Raw genomic sequence first — 17365 nt, 5'->3', positions numbered from 1 at the left:
ACGGTGTGCAAGGAGGCTCCTTCACCAGGTCCCATGGTACGTTCATCTCCATGACCAAACAAACTTTCTCTTTTAATCTGCATTTGAAAAACATTTGATTTGGGGGAAAAAAATAATCAATTTTCAGCCTTCTGCCCGATTTCATTAGAAGCTGCCTCCAGCCCCAAAGACAACAACACAATCTACTGGCGATTGAATTGCCTCATCTGTCATTAAATCTCAGCATATATTAATTTTAGTAATGGTATAACAGCCACGGTCAAGCTTGTAACTGTTCCAGGAAACTGAGCCTGTCGGACCATCCAAGCATCCAAAACTCCACACCTGTGCTGAAAAGCCCTGCCTGGAGTCAGAATCTCATCCTGCCAGCTTCCATCTCAGCTTCCAGGGGTTGGTGGGGGCATTTCCAAATGGAGGTGCCTATCTCAGGCCAATCCTATCCAGCCCTGAAGCACAGCATAGCACGATGCTTGCCATTGTCAACGATGGGGTTAAAGAAAGAAGGCAGCGCTGCACTGAGATGTGCTTCCAGACACCATTTTCAACTCGAGTGTACTGGAATGACATTTATCTTCCTGAATATCAGAGAAGAAACTCATTATCCTGCCTTAACAATGAAAAGGAGAGGAAGAGGCTTTCTATATTTATGCTATTATTATTTTTTATTATCAAGTTTTGCAGAAAGAGTTGGGTATGGTCACGCAGAGGGAACACAGACAAGATAATGCCAGACTGCATAATGGGGAATGTTTTGTTCACCAGTGGTCACAACATGGTAATATTTTCTGGTAGATGCCATGGCAAGGGAAAGCTCTGATAAGGGAACAGCTGAAGGATGCTGAGTGAGCTCCATGAATTCACTTAGGAGCTCTTCCCTGGAGTGAAGTGTGCCACAGAAACTAGAGGTGTCCTCAGACCCTATTCAGAGACCATAGGGGTCCTCAGACCCCTTTCAAAGCAACAGGTAGGGAGCATCCCCACCAACTGACCACATGCAAGAGCTGAGCTCTGACTGAAAGGAGAGGCTGGCATTTGCAATCACACGTGCAATTTTCCCAGGACTAAAAGATGCATTGAAGTGGAAAGCAGACAGCATATGTTTAGTGCTGCAGAGAAGGGAACGCAGAGGAAGGAGGCAAAGAAAGGTGATGAGCAATGCAATAGCTACAAAATGGTGGCATCCGCAGCAGGCTCATGAACAGGTGAGAGCCTGCATTTCTTTCGATTTAAAAAAAAAAAAAAAAAAAAAAAAAGGAAGTTGGAGCAACAAAAAGAGAACTTTCATTTGTTTGAATGGAGAATAAGGACAGAAGAAGCAGAAGGAATCCATAAGACAGAGCTCAGACAGGTCTCTAGTTCCCTTCTACTCCACCAGTTCCTCTCCCTACCATATGCATGTGTCATATCAATACACAGATGCTGTATGACATTCAGATAGACTGCAACAACAGGGCATCTTTATTTCGAAAAAAAAATACATTTAAACTGCTTAAATAATCTGTTAAATAAGAACAGAATAAAATTATCCAAATTTAAGCCCATAAAGCTGCCACTCCTTCCCCAAAGTACCTATGCCATAACTCTTGATTACCGCATCTCATATTTACACTAAGCTCTCTAGGACAGGGAACATAAGTCATTCATTTCCAAAGCTCCCGGCACAATTTAAAACGTACTGTGACCATAATTAATCATTGAGTCGTTATGGAAGTCATTCACGGGAGGTAGAGACTTATTAAGCTAAATCTTCACTACCTCTGTTAATAATGATGCAAGCCTTTGTTCCACCCTCTCTAACAGGGAAATTAATCCCCTAACATTAGCAGGAAATCGGCCTCTTTTGTTAGAGCCGGTGTAAATATATTCGTTCAGAGACAATTGCGGGCTAATGATCTATTAGCCTGCAGAGCAGCACGTTGGCCTGGCTCAGATCCCCTCGTCACATCAGGGGGAGGCCAATTCTTTCCTGCTGGGGTTGCTGGAAGCAAGAGCCTCACCTCAGAGCTCGGCGTACGTCTGTGCCCTGGCATGGTTGAGGGCCCTGAAGGATATAAGACAGAACAACCCCAGGCAGCAGCACAGGCTGGGTGCTGATGGATAGAAAATGTTTCTACAGAAAAGGACCTCAGGGTGATGCTTAGTGACAAGAGTAGCACAGGCAGGTGGCCAAACACATGTAGGACATCGTGGACAAGAGGGCACCAGCAGCTCCAGGGAAGGGATCGCTGCCTCTGCTCAGCAGGTATTAGGGAAAAAAAGCCTCACCATGCAGGTGGTTGAACACTGGAAGCCAGCAAAGCAATGGGACCTCCAACGTTGAAGACATTGAAAACTCAACACAAAAACGCCTGTGTAGGAAGCTGTGTCACTTGCAAACCTGATCAAACTCTGATGCTGGTCTGGTTCTGAGCAGGGCATTTGCTCCAGCGATCTCCAGAGGTCCCTTCCAGCCTAAATTGTTCTATGATTCCACCTGACAATTCTAAATCATCCCATTTCCATCTCACATTTACCCAAAATTTCTCCCATTTCCCATACATCTGTGAACGCACATAGACAGATGGTAGACAGGCATTAGAGGAACTCAACCTTTCAAAAAAGATCCCACTGAAGAATTCTTTATGACATTTCAGTGAACAAAAGCAAAAAGAGATAAAGCAGAAACACAGAAACTTCTGAGTAGCTCAGAAGAAATCTGAATGAAAGTGAGTGCCACTCTTAATTAGAATGAAATGGTGCTCATAGTCAAGGATTTAAATCATCTGTTTGAAATTTCAAACTGGTTTTCTGAAGTTGGTAATGAAACGGAAGAGATGACAGACGCCCTCAACAGACAAGGGAAATCATATCGGCTTTTGATCTTCATATGCACAGAATCCAGTTACCCAGAGCTCTGCTTTTTGTGTAGTTGGAGAAAACTTTTCTAATGCTTCCCATTTCCTTATTGCAAATCAGGACTGCGGTATTTGATCACCAAACTTAAACTTTTAATATCCATAGCATTCAACATATGTTATATCACTTGCTAGAAGAGTTGGTAAGTGTATTGGAAAAGATGCTAAGCACCTTGTCAGATTTTCCCCTGCTACGAGGCTTCAGCAGAGGCAGCAGCATACATGTGGGATTTGTATAGGATATACCCCTTTCCCTTCAAAAGACACCATGCTCCTCCCTGCTCCACTTCGTGGCCCCACAGGCTGATTCCTAGGAAGGAACCAGGGAGGAGCGGCATCCCAGCACCCTGCTTATGAAACCTCACCAGCCTTTGGTGGGCCCCCATCCCTGGCACTAGCTACTTGCTGCATTTTTGCCCCCACTAGCGTTTGGGGCAGTTTGGAAGTCAGGGTCTGCTCATCTCCACTGAAGAGCTCATTCCACTTAGTATTTGGTCCCAGGGACCAAACCAAACCTGCAGTGAAATAAAGGTCCCCAGCCACAGCGTTATTTTCAGGGCTTTGCTACCAACTGCTTTGACCTCCTGAGCAATAAATTCTTTATGGGTTCTTTCATCTGCTCATATCTGACCATTTCCAAACCCTGATCTAGGTCTACCTGACCTGAGCTTCTATAGCCGTCTGCTGTGCAGGATCTGGCCCAGCCCAAGGGCATCAAGTTGCCTTCATTCACATGTCCCTTGCAGAACCTTGGTGAGACGCCGTGCTGGATACACACCACTGCATTATACAACCCTGCAGTTATCAAAGACTGCACCATTCCTAAAGCAGAAAGTGACTGCAAAACCCACATCCTGCCCATTTCCAGCTGCTACAGCACAGCTGCACAGACGCTCTGGCTCTCGATGCCATCACACAGCAGCTCTGTGGACAATCAGGATGCCAACTCCTTTACCTCTGGGTGCTGATGTGGTAGCGGGCCTCCCGGTTCCCGATGTTGCGAACCAGCAGAGTTCTCTGGGTGCTGTGCTTGACCGGGCAGACCGAGAAGTTGAGCTGGTCGGGGAAGTCCAGGATAGCTCGGGCACCGATGGCTCGGATAGGCACAATGAACTTCTCCCTCTCCGTGATGCAGGTGAGCTCATGGAAGTAATCCTGCGGGGAAAGAAACAGGATCAGCAAAAGTGCGTTTATTACCCCAGCAGAAGGAAAACAACTGTTTTCTGTCATTTTGTTCAATAATGCAGTAGTAGTTTTTATTTAATGACCTTTCATTCCAGTGGGATGACCACTAAAGTCTTGTTAACTTGCAAAGAGGAAGCAGTCCCCTTGCTTCACCTGCTCTCACAGCAAGCTGGCAGAGCCACCCCTATGCCATCAGAGGACAAAAATTACCTGATGCTTTGACTCTGAAGTGCCAACACAGAACGATTTCCCATAAGGGATTGGAGCATGAAAAGAACCACACACATGACCCACAGCCAGTCCTGGATGAAGCACTAAACTGGACACCACATCTGCTGTGATAGCTGTTTAGTGCACGGGGGTGTTTATTCTCCCCCCCCTTAGTGCCATAAATGATGAGGCTGGGGATACAGCCCCTTAAGGTCTGTCTGGTCCATCTTCCCACCCCAAAGCGGCTCAGCCCTATGCCCAAACTATTCCTGAGATCCCCAACAGGCTCTTTTATCACTAACAATTCCCTCCCACCCCCAGCACCCGTTCCAGCTCTAATCCAGCTTTACAAAGTTCTCCTCGTGTCTGATCTCCATTTCCCTCTACGTCTCATCCTAGCCTCAGGGGATGCAGAAGATAGCTTTGCTTCCTCTGCGCTGAATATTCTGGCATGGTTGATGCCTTAATCATGTCTCCCTTGTAAATTCTCTGTAATAAGTGACTGGTGCCTCGCTGGCATGCCTACCTGGGGCACTGAACTCATTTGAGATTGTCTCCTTACCGCTTCAAGTATGCGATGGTGTAAAGTTTTAGCAGGAATTACACTTAGCATCGAGCTTCCTTAGCCAGAACCCATCCAGAGCCCTCTGTGCCTGGGCTTTCCCTGCCTCCTCCTCCCTGCCCTGGGCACCAGGATGCCGCCAGGCTGCAGACCTTGCTCCAGCAGCAAGGCACAGCGCGCTCACCGCCTGCTCAGCAGGGGTTCAGAGTGGCAGTAACAGATGCTGTCACATCGAAAAGGTAAAAAAGGAATAAAGAAAGGTCTTTTTTTTTCTAGACACATCTCAAATTTTCACTGGAAACTGTAGAAAGGCTCTGGCTTCTCATCTTTAGAGGGTAAAATGCCAGGAAGGGTACTGCAGGAGCCAATATCATGTTTCAGGAGGGAGTTTCATCAGCAGCAAGCCTTTCTGAATTAGCAATTTCATACTCAGTCTTGAAGCCTAAGCCCTCTAAAATAAAGGAGAAGGGCAGCCCCTGCCAATTTGAAGCTCCTGTTATCTACATACTTCTTGTTCTGGGCTGTTTGGATCCTCAGAAACCACACTAGCGAATAAAGCAAGCAATTTACTTTCTGTTGTTGTTATTTTGGCCACCCTGGTGTAACACAGGCATTGTAAATCCAATTGAAAGCTGCATGCCTTATTAAGCCTTGGCATGCCATATTTCCTTATCTCTCCCCTCCAGATGCCAGGTAGACAGAGGAGGACACAAGGAGCCCAGATCAGCAGCGGGATAACGAGGCAAGAAACTTCAGCAACCGGAGGTATTTGAGGGAAATAACGGGAACTCATTTTCAAGTCATTGTCACTGCTAAGGAGGGAGTGGATCAACAGGGATGTAAATAAAAGCCCAAGGAATTGATACCTGTCCCAGCTCAAACCCCTGCATGGGGCACAAGCACCAGGGCCACCTGCATGATGCATGGGGTCTGCTGCAGAGAATGGGACAATGACAGCTGAAAACCCCTATTACAACACTTTCCTAAACAAACCTGTCTGGAAGAGAGAGGGGCTGCCTCACTTGCATGATTTAAAGGTTGTGCTGTGTTTACGCCCAGCTTCAGGCTATAGATTTCCATGAAAACATGACCTCATCCTTCACACGACGCCTCTCTGTCGCAAGGAAAGTAGAAATCATTGCACAATGCTGCCTTTTCCCTAATTCACCTTCGAAAGGTGATAAGTCACAAGCTCCAGCCTTCAAAGCATGACTGCTGGCATTTGTATGAGTGCCCACTGAAATGAACGCAGCTGCTGGCATCGGGGATGTCATCCCGGGCTCACGTTACGGTTGATAGCGGCGTGACAGTAATTAACTGCCCAAGAAGCCAGCAAACTCAGGTGTCAGCCACCTAACTTCAAAATACTTCAGTGAATTCTTTGCAGCAGACAGCTGCAAAGCAAAAAAAATAAAAAATAAAATAATAATAAAAAAAAAAGCCCTGTAGGGTAAGGTAATGTAGGAAGTCTACCAGGGGAAGCTCCCTGCTGAAACCACGATACCATAAAGGCTGGAAAATAAGGGCCATTAAGCGAGGAGAGGCTGGAGTGTGATGATAGCATCGCACAGGAACGAGTACCCTTCTGCTGCCTTCCTCAGCTACCGGTTCACAGGGTGCTTTGAAACCAGCCCTTTTGCCCCAGCTTCATTTGCCTCAATCTTTTGTCCTCTCTCCTCCCCGCTGGACTCATCCCAAAAATATGCTTGCAATAGGTGCTGCACGCTGCAATGCTTCTCTAGCGGGGCTGGCCTGAATTTTAAAGGAGTTAATTTCAGTAACATAATAACTCATCGTCCTGTCATATTTCATATTAATCAATGAGCATTACATTCAGTCTCCGCTGAGCATCAGCGACGAATTTTGCAAACCTTACAGACTGAGCTGGTATTGCCTGAAAACATCGCATTGCTAACATATAGAGAGAGGGAAAAAAAAAAAGTAGGCTGTGCTGTTTTTATATGCTTCTTGCCTCCTTCCTTCAAGATAATCTATGAACAAAACCAAAGGACAAGACAAGCATCCCTGCCTGCAGATGGTTTGCTCCACGAGGGTTTCCAGCCAGACAGGGGCTGCCAGGGCACCCCCACGGCACAACCAGAGCCATAACACGGAGCACGACAGGGTAAATCATTGGAAACGATGCCCAGCAGAAAAACGAGCATTTTGTCTGCAACACGGGTGCCAGTGAAAACTGTGACATGCCAGCTGCATGTTGATTTTGACAACTCAACCATGCAGCGCGCTCCCAACAAGCAAGAAACCGCTCGTTTTTTCCAAGCGGGGGCTACATGGCACGTGGCATTCAGCCCCTCACCACTTGCATGCTGCTCTTCTTGAGGGCTCAGCTGCAGCCCAGCTCTGTGAACCAGAAACGAGAGCAAGAAAATCCCATAAAGCAGCCCCGCACCAGGATGACTTCCCCAGTCATGACAGAGGGGTTGGTGCCTACATCCCAGTTCCCTGGCTCACCCAGAACTCCTTTTTAGGGGGGTTTCAAGGCACTGTGCACCTCCTGACCATGTTAGTGCTGCATTTCCCAAGTGCTCTGTGTCATCCCACCCGACTTCTGCTCCTGGTGATGTCCCTACATAGTTCTGCTGCCCCTCTGAGCTTGAAGAGCAGCATTCTGCCCTTTGTGGGCACCCTTTTTCCTCTTCCACCCCCGAAGTGAACATTCAGTAATTAATACTGATAAATCACATTTTAAAGGCACCAGTGCACTTTGCAAAGCCTACATCATGAGACTAAACTCTTGTGTCACTTGGGTAGTTTGTAGAACGGCCCTAGGCAAACCCAATTTTTACCCTAAATATTAATGATGTTAAATAATTTCTCAGTCCCTCTGAAGGAACAGATTATTCCACAAGCACAGCGAGCTGGGGACCACAGGGCATTTCCTTTGTAGTTGTCTGTATCTACTCTTCTAGGAAGGGACAAATTGTGAAATTAAAGCATAACTAAGCAGCAAATACGAGATGAGCAAGCAGCCCATGCCCCGAGAGACCTCGCACATTTGTCCTGGTGCAGAAACAAGCACGGTGGCATGGAATGGATGCCCATCAGCAGAGCCCTCACCACGATAACATGCACAAGGACAGCCACACCAACTAAACATGAAATGCTGAAGCACAAAAGCAGATTGAAACAAGAACCTACAGCTTGAGTAGGACCTCCACCACGGTGAAGGGCTCTCTCAGTTCTGATTCCAGCACAACCCCACTGAAACCAGGAAAAATCCCTAAACCCACACCTCCTCATTCGTTCCAAATCCAGCCCCATGGGTTCACGCTCCACCAAAAGGCACCAGCCTCCTGGGACCTCTGGTCTCACCTTGTTCTCCTCAGGGGTGAACAGGATGTGGAAGGTGGAAGGCATGCCAGGTGCCACCTTACGGCACACGTCAGTGGGGCTGATCAGCTTGAAATAAGGTGAGCTCTCCAGGACGACCTTCACCAGCCGAGGTACCTGCAAAGGACAACGTGAAGCTATCAGATTTTGCAGCCCAGGTGGAAACAGAGAAAAGACACGACCCTGTCCAGGTGACGTCCTTCCTCAACCACCTTCCCACAGCACTTTTAGCCCTGGGGGTACATTTGTGCAATACACCGGGGATAAAAAGGAGGACATAAGAAGGCAAAGATGGCCCTAGAAGAAAAGGGGGGTGACAAAGAGCTGCTAAAGGGGGCTGTGAAGAAGCAAGGGAGCGCCACGCTCCATTGGGAAGGCTGATCCAGGAGATTGGAGCAGTCAGCTTGCCAGAGTGATGGACAGCTGGACTACCATTACCTCCTCCCCCCAGGCTGTGCCTATCAATTATGGGCTTTGGAGGCATTTTCTGCCCTGAAATACGCAGCCAGCACCAACTCAGTGTGGTTTTGTCATTAAGACCCTATCCCAGCTCCCCAGAGGTCATTGCAGAGCCTCTCTAAGATACTGGATTTTATGGAGCAGTCTCAGGTTACTGTGTGGTACAAGGCAGTATCATTCAGAGAACCCGGTGAGAAAGGAGCACACTGCGCTGTTCTCTCCAGTACACTACCAAGAGCCAACACAATTAGAAAACAACAGCCCCTCTTGGGATTGGCATCTCCATATGACAAAATACTCCAAAGATCTTCCTTAGAGCAAATCCTGCTTTTACAGCAGTGCTGTCCACTGGATGAGGTCTTAATAACTTCAAGAACTAACTCATTTTAGGTTAAAAAAATCAACAATTCACACATTCTCTCCCCCGGTAGGGCATACAAATCCCAAGGTGCAGCTGTACAAGTTTATTATTTTTTACTGGGAATGGCAGAAATGTTGATGCAGATGTTCTTTTCCACTTGAGGAAGCATGAATAGAGCAAATGAGCTGTTTGCCTGTTGACCGACACTTGGCAGAGACAAACATTTTGAAGTGCCACACAGACAACGGGGTGGCCAGAGCCAAGACTTTCAAGGGGAAGCACGATGAAAGAAGGAAACTACGCAGCCCTCAATATGCCACCAATGCAGAGCTTTCCAGAGGAAAAGCACTGACTGGAAGAGCTCCTTTGGGTTAGAACCCACCAACGCACGGCCAACACCAGGGGGAGAATCCCCATAACACGGGAAGATTTCCACACCCTCACGAAATGAAGATGAGATGTGTTATTCTGAGCGTGCTTCACCGCAGCAGGGAACTTGCTATGCTGTGTCCCAGTGGAGTACTTTGCTCTTCCCCCATGAAGCCTCCATGGTCCCACACTTACCATGTCGTTGTTCCTCAGAACCAGCGGCACCTCGTAGACCTCGCAGGGGACATAGCTCTGAAACACCACCTCCGAGGGGAAAGGCTGGAACAAGCTCTGATCCAGGTCAACTGCTGAGAACTGGAGGTGCAAGGCATCCGTGAGAGGAGGGCTGCACGAAGGGGCATCCTGCACTGCACACACTCAGGGGGACACCTTCCCAGCTCCTTTTGGGAAACAACAGCTCACCCACCTACCTCCTGAAGCAAACACAAGTTACTGGAGCACGCTAGCAGGCATCCCTGGAGGTGTTTCTCCAGAAGGGCTTCACCAAAAACAAGGCTGCACTCACCTCCAGCTTAGCCCTCTGCTAGCATGGCCACACAGTTCCCAAGTGCTCACCAAGGTGAGCTGTGAGCCTTCAGGGAGGAACCCAAGCCCAAGAGCTTGTGTGGGGCTCTAAGACAGGGTAAAACTCATCCCAGTACTAAGACAGATCTAGTCCCATGGGTCCCCAGGTAGCCTATGGGGATACGGAGCCTAGAAACCAGCAAGCACAGAATACCGTAGGAGGGGAGGCCAAAAAAGCAACAGAGGAGGCAGGAAAAAGGCAAGTGAGGTGAATGCTGGATGGTTGTAAGGTTCACCCCTTAGCAGCATTACTGGACACTTGAGCAAGCCTGAACCCAGCATCCCCTTCTCCTATGAGCTTTACTGGGAGGGATGATTTATTTTATTCTATTATTGTTTTATTTAATACTGCTACTCTTTGTCTCCTCCACTGTGTAGGGCAATCCTGGAGCAACCCATTACAGGTCCCTGGCTGCCCATTCTCTGCTCAGGAGCTCTCAAAAGCACACTGCACACTGAGCAGCCCCTTCAGAAGCAGCTTCAAGCAGGCAGGAGCCTTGCTCTGGATGCAGCACATCCACTCACCCCACCAGCTGTAGGCACCCAACAGCAGCACGCAGCCTGAAGCCAGGCTCCTCCAGGTGTCCCAGCCCAAAATATCGATGCAGTCATTTTTGTTGATGAGTTTGAGTAATTAGTGTAGGGCCTACAGATTCCAAGGGTCAATGCTGCCACCAGCAAGGGGAGCCACGACCCCAAGCACGACAGCGACTGCTCCAAAGCGAGAGGGGAGGTGGCCATTTCAGACAGAGGATGGAAAAAGGCAGCTCGTGTCCTGCTCCATCCTTCCCCCAGTGGAAGCGAGGAAACATCAAACAGCGAGGAAAAGGGCAGGAAAAGGCTACCTTTTGATGGGAGGTTTCGCTCATGTCCAGAAGCTGGACAATGTGTGGCCGGCGCGTGTCCCGAGCGGTGGCAGCCAGCCTCTGCTGGGTGGTGAGGGACATCTCCTTCAGGAAGGCAGAGGGAGTCAGCTGCAAGGCAAGACACCAGCCAGGGCTGCAGAGATGCCTTTCTCCAGAAAGGCTTTTCTTGTTCAGGCACCACCAATGAATAATTTGTGCTCGCTAGGACAGTCCTGGAAGCCCCGTAAGTTACCTGCTGAAATATTCATCACCAGTAAATTAATGATATAGAGCGGAACACGCTCACTCTAACCGAGCAGCTCTGTCCCATCAGCCTCTCTGTTGTGATTCGATGTGACATGTTTGGGGATTTCTGCTCTTTGGGTATTTGTTTCCTCTTTAGCGTCACTGGGTTGAGCTGTGGCCTTTGAGGAGGGTGGGGGGAGCTGTCAGAGCCCCCCGCTCAGTGCTCACAACCCCTCCACGTGCATCCCTGATGGGTGAGCCAAGGGAAGCAGCACTGTGCCAATGCCAAAGGGGAGAGGAACAGGTTCAAATCCTTGTTCATCTCATTTTAACCTGTACTTGTTTGCTCCCTGGACTGGCCTCATGGACCCCCCTACAGAAGCCTGCAGGGGCATCTCCTTGACAGAGCCCTCAGCATGCAGAGGAGGCACCTAGGGGTGATGAGGGATCATCCTCATCCCATTGCAGTTTGCAGAGCTGAATCTGTGCTCAAAAAATCCAACTTCAGCTGCTCCTGCCTGGCCCCAGCAGGTACTTACTGTCACAGGCTCCTCTGCCTCGGCCTCCAGCTGATGACGAGGTGACACCACTTTGCCCTGGAACCCATCGGGGCTTCTGGAGGACTCCACGGAGCGATGGAGCTTGCTGGCAGCCATGGCTTGGGTTACCTGCAAGAAGCAGCAAGGGGACTTAAAAGAGGATGATATGGAGGATGATATGGAGATATGGCCTCTCCTACCCAGAAAAGAGCACGAGGATCCCCAGCAGCACCCACTCTCCTCTTAACCGTGCTCATGCCTGGCAAAAAGAGCCTCCCACCACCTCCCAATAGGTTCCTACTGGCTAAAAGCCACCTCCTTCCTGGCATGGGTGACCAAGAAGCATTCGCCCCCAAGCCACGCAGGGGCCCTGGGTGCAAACCCAGACGGTGCCACTCGCAGAGCACTGCAGGATGCACCCGTGTCCCCAAGCTGCAGCACCCTTCTTGAGCAAAAACCTAATGCCCCTGCCTGCTCGGTGAAGAAAACACTTCTGAGTCCTCAGCAGCTCCCCTCAGCCTCCCCCAAGCAGCCAAAACCTCACCACTAATCCCCCTCAAATCAGGCATTGGGGCTGCCCCACACATTGACCAAGTCAGCCCTGTCCTGCTTTGCCAGCCAAGTTTTCCCTTCGTGCAAGGAGCCTTGCCACGTTTCTAACCACTGGAGCACAGAGTTCCATACTCTGATGGGAAATTATCCTTTTTCAAGGCTAATTTGGTTGTTTTAAGTTACAAAAGTTATCCGGCAAATAGGATTTCTTCCAGGCATGAAATTACCCCAGTGCCCAGGAGCATTTCTCCGTGGAGAATGAGGGCCCTAATTTTCACTTAACACCCAACCCGAAGCTCCCTACAGGCTGTAACGGTAGAAATAAGAGCATAAAACCATTAAAAGAACATGAGCAATTAGCTCAAACGTAAACACAACATGTGTGAAAGCAGGGCCACTTAAGACTCCTTCATAATTGCGGTTTTCCAGACCTTCGTTCCACAAGGGGCAGGGGCTGGCAGGGCCGTGGGCTGTTCTCCAGCCACAAAAAGGGGGTGTGCAGGTAAGGGATGAAGACAAAGCAGCCCCAGGAAGATCCTAAATTCACTCCCCAAAGAGTATTGTACATGTTCATGGTACCAGGCCCTTTATCCCATGCTTGGGAAAGACAAACATGGGACTAAAAGGCAGCCCCGGACCCCAAAAGCACAACCAGATACCTAAAGGGCTGCACCCCTCTGTCCTTGCGAGGAGCAAGAGCACAGCCCTGTCCTGCAGGCACGGGGACACGCTCCAGCAAGGAGCTAGGATTTTCAGCTGGAAATAACTATTTTTCAAGGGAAATTTAAACGGGGACGATACAACATTAATCTGGATTTCCGTGCTTTATTGCTGGGTCTTGAGAATAACTGGATTATTCGTTACAATTTCCCAGCTGTAATTTCACTCCACTCGAAATTAATCCTGTCCATCATGCCCACGGCGCCCGTTTCCCCCCCCACCTCTCCCCAGCCTCCAGCACGGAGCTGCCGCAGCCCCAGGGCTCTGCTCCCCGTGCTTTAGGGGCAAGGGGTGACCTGGGCTCCTCGGGGAGGATTCACCTCGTGCAGTGTCCAGCCTCGCTTCCCAAAAAAACGGGGGCTGTTGGTGGCTCTGCTCAGCCCGGGGGGAGCCGTTGGCACAACGGTGCTGCCCAGGAGCAGTAACCGACGGGGCTGGTGGCTTCCAAGGGAACCTGGAGGGCAAATGATGGCACCTGGAAAGGGGGCTGCCCACGTCCCCCTCTCCTAAACCCTCCGGCATGTCTGAGGGCACAGAAACATGTTTGAGCATTTGGGGCTTTGATTTTGTCAGCTCTAGGCTGGAGCCGAGGCTGCTTTCTGCCTTGCACATCTCAGAATCGCAGTGGGTTGACGTGGTCCCTTCCTCCGGTGGTTTCTGATGTCACTGAAATGCCTTCAGAAGAGTTACAGCCTTGCAAACCACTGCAGCCCATCTATTTCTTAAACATCTCACTCCGCAGTGACCGATTGCAGCAGCGTCAGAAAGCACGCCTTCGAGTAGCATTTGTTAACATCACAGAACATCAGGCAAATTAATTCGGACATCGCAGACAAGCTAATAATTTCTTTAAGAGCAAATAAAATGTTTCTGTGCAGTCTTACAAAGCAAGGATTTAATTTCTGCTCTCCTCACCCCGGGAGGACCCTGACCTGGGGCAGAGCACCTCGTCACCGCAGCACTGGATGTGCCTTTGGGGGTGTCCTCTGCTGCTGCCACACCTGGTGAACACCCCCCTGATGAGCTTGTTCCAATTAGCACACGTACACACACCAATTTCCTGCTTCCAGCCCAAAATTTCTTGCCTCGCCGGGCAGATGGAGGAAGCCAAATCCCTCGGCCCTCCTGGGCAGCAGCATCCCATCAGCGTGAGCTGGCACCGAGCATCCTCACAGCTCCTTCAGGGCACTGACTCACACTGATGCTTCGCTCCCAGCTTTAGGGCCATGGTAAAGGGGCAAACGAGTCACTGAAGCAGCCAGCCTGTGATCAGGAGAGAACTGCCCTCATTAAACAAAGGTGCAGAGCCCCAGCCAGGCTGCTCCACTGGCTTGGGTGCTAGCTGTGGACTCAGGAGGCCCACAAAGCCTTGGGCTTGGATGCAGGTTTTCTGACTGCAAGAAGAATTTAGGACAGGATCTCACCTGAAGCAAGGTTTTAATGCCTTGCTCTGTCCTCAGACCACCCAAGCTTGAGCCAGGCCAAGATCCAGCTACAAGCCGGGCAGTGCTGGAGCACCGAGGTGGGCACCAAGGTCAGCATCTGCTCTGGCCATTCCCCTTCCAGGCAGGCTTCCTCCTCCCGATATTAAAGTAAGACCCCAGGGAAGGGGTGGTCTTGGCTCAAGACTCTCCTCAGCTTTGGAAATTCAAGCCCACACATCCCAGCAGAGCACCTTGGACATCCAGCTGCCAGCCCAGGCGAGGTCACTGCCTCCCCTCCCAGCAATGCCACACGAAGGAAGCAACGAGGAAGGGGCAGAGCTGGTGGGCTCTGCTCCCTTGGATCAAAGTCTTTTAGCTAATAGCTATTTAAAATGCAATGCTAAGCAGTCTCTGGAAGGAGAAAAAAATAAAAATAAGAGAGACCAGGAACATCTTCAGAGAGCAGGAAAAAGATTTGTCTCACGATGTGGGCTCACAGCTGCTGCAGTGACTCCTTGCAACAAGGGGCCTGCACAGCATCCCCTGCTCCCAGGCATTTATGGGCATGAGCTACCCTGGGGGTCGATAAAAGCACCTTCACCTCTTTAGGGCAGCAGCATTAACTTCTGAACACTACCTGGCTCATGAGATAGCTTGGGATCACACAGCCAACATGGACCTGTAGGCACAAGGCAGGGCTTCAGGCCAGCTCCATCCTGCCAGGACTGGGAAATTCAGAGGGAAATAGAAGCACAGAGGGGTCCCTTGGTGCCTGTGAGCTTGGCAAAAGCTCTTTTGAAGAAGCTGCTGGAAGCACTTAGATACGGCCCTAAAGCATCCAAATCCCTTTGTGCATCTGTCCAGCAGTTTCCCTCTAAAGTAAAACCGAACAGCTCTCTGAGGATGCTGCGCAGAAGAGACATGAAATGAGGAATAAGTAGCCAATTTCTTAGACATTAAGAAAAAAGAGGGGTTCATATAAAGGCAGTTTCATGCCTATCACAATGCCACATGCTAACACTCTTATGTCAAGGGACCCCACACCAGTTGTGCTGCAGCAGCAGCCTCTGAGCTGGTCCAGCACTAACTGCTGGCCCTCATGCCCTGTGCACTGCAGCACCCAGTTTCACTTGTAGGGGCACAGAGCTGGGGCTGACCCCTCCTTCAGCACACCCAATAAATCCTTCCTCCTTCCTCCCACAGAGATAAAGCATCTCACCAGAGTAACCGGATAATTGGCCTTTCTATTACACTTTGCTGGAAGAGGGAGACAGGAGATCTGCTAAAACTGAGCATCAGGATGCTATTGAACAATTTTGTTCAGCTAAATCATCTTGCCCCTCTCAGGCTTAAGTAGCGAGATCACATTTCTTGCCTAGATATCACCTGCTTAGCCATAATTACCATATAAACAGCATCTCGAGGAAGCCAGGAAAGGAAAAGAGGAGTTTCCAGGACTAATCTCTTGCCCGTCCAGCTCACCACTAAGTAGTTCAGTGATTTCTAAATCAAGTCTCACTACTCAGAAAGCCTCACCTGCCACCTTTATATTCCGCTCCCTCCATATTTTATCACTTAAGTGCTGTCATCCTGCAATTTATTACAAAAGCTCTACCACAGCCGAGATAATTAATAGGAGTCTAGCATACACCTTCCTGGTACTTTGCTAAGCCAGCTCTCAGCTGGCACTGAGGTGGCCCAAACTCTCCTCCAAGGGTCTGCTGGAGGCTCCCCAGCCCCACACGCTGTAATTTGCAACTATTGCTCCTGCATCAAGTCTTTCTAGTGTTATTTGCCCTCCCTGGCTGCCTCTCCCAGCATTTGAGCCCTGCTACTCTGACTCTGCAACTGGCATCAACTCCTCCTCTCTGTTTGCTTATTTCCTGGCAGCTGGAACATTGTTTTGGTTTGTAACTCAGAGCTTCCAAGCAGCTGACAATCTGGGGGTGGAAAAACAAACCAAAGGACTAGAAATGGATGCCCAGGTCAGGAACAAGCAGCCACGCATGGGGTCAGAGCTTTCTCTGCAACACTGAATCCAGAGTCAGCTGAGCAGTATTGCTGTTTAGCTACTGTCAAAATCTGATCTGAAATTCATGGAAATCACAGAAAGACTCCTATGAATATCAGGCTGTATCCACATGTGATTTCTTACCCTAGAAGTGCTAGGACACGCGACTCGCGCTAGCTTACAACAGCTCCGGTGAAAGGAAACAATTCTGCATTCCCCGAGGGCTTCCAGCATGTGAACAGTAGCTACAGTTCTGCCGATGTGCATTAATTAATTAATCCACCACCTACCTGCACAGCCCAAGCTGGAACAAGGGAGGCTGCCAGCATCCCTGAAAGACCCAGTGTCCCTCTCTGAACCAGCTCTCAGCTGCTGCAGCACCAGCCCGCAGCCCTGCAGCGCATAGCACAGGCTGCATGCTGCTGGCATCCCAACCAGCTGCCCTCACCAGCAGCGACCCTGAGGGACCTGGCTTCGGCTGAATTGTCCAAAGTGCTCAAATCCTACCAACCGCCACCCAAATCAAGCTGTTTTAATCTCTGTCTTCAGAAACTTCTGTGAAATAGAGCTGTATATATTCATATACCGAGTTCTCGCAGTGCAGTTTTGATCTCTGGAAGAACATAAACATGAATTCAAGCACAAATTCAACTCAAAGACACCAAACTGGAGACAAGCAACCAACTAAAAGTAGAGGCAGGAGCAATCTCCTCAGTCCCCAAACCCCAACTTGGCTGGCTCAAGCCTCATACCAAATTCTGAGGCTTCACGGAGCGATCCCCATCCTCGGACAGGGGACACAAGGCTCCTGAACCCGCTCAGAGCGATCCACACCCTGCTGGGATCACGGTGACACCAAGCCTTTGTATTTTCCCCTAGATGTACCCAGGAATTTCCTCTTAGAAAATCACCAATGGATTTAAAATGCAAGGAAAGGGGTGACCACAAAACTCTCCAGTCTATGCCACCTGTTGCATTTTTCATCAAAAACCTTCAGAGCATTTTACAGGTTATGCTTGCTCTCTCATGCCCCATTTACAAAGAATTAAGGC

At 49.5% G+C, this 17365-nt stretch overlaps 1 protein-coding gene across 1 annotated transcript in view; it reads right to left on the bottom strand.

The window, feature by feature from the left end:
* Nucleotides 1-17365, bottom strand: part of HYDIN (HYDIN axonemal central pair apparatus protein) — a 112073-nt gene that overhangs the window by 92926 nt on the left and 1782 nt on the right. Inside the window, exons 2-6 of the mRNA XM_068693549.1 lie at nucleotides 11607-11735; nucleotides 10822-10950; nucleotides 9587-9706; nucleotides 8185-8319; nucleotides 3850-4049 (exon numbers count right to left, since the gene is read on the bottom strand). Of these exons, the coding sequence (XP_068549650.1) occupies nucleotides 3850-4049; nucleotides 8185-8319; nucleotides 9587-9706; nucleotides 10822-10950; nucleotides 11607-11723 (701 nt within the window). The 5' untranslated portion in view covers nucleotides 11724-11735. The remainder of the gene's footprint in view (nucleotides 1-3849; nucleotides 4050-8184; nucleotides 8320-9586; nucleotides 9707-10821; nucleotides 10951-11606; nucleotides 11736-17365) is intronic.

Source organism: Anas acuta, chromosome 10 (assembly GCF_963932015.1).
Source record: "Anas acuta chromosome 10, bAnaAcu1.1, whole genome shotgun sequence".
Lineage (NCBI taxonomy): Eukaryota > Metazoa > Chordata > Aves > Anseriformes > Anatidae > Anas > Anas acuta.
This window is presented reverse-complemented; position numbering and strand designations above follow the sequence as displayed.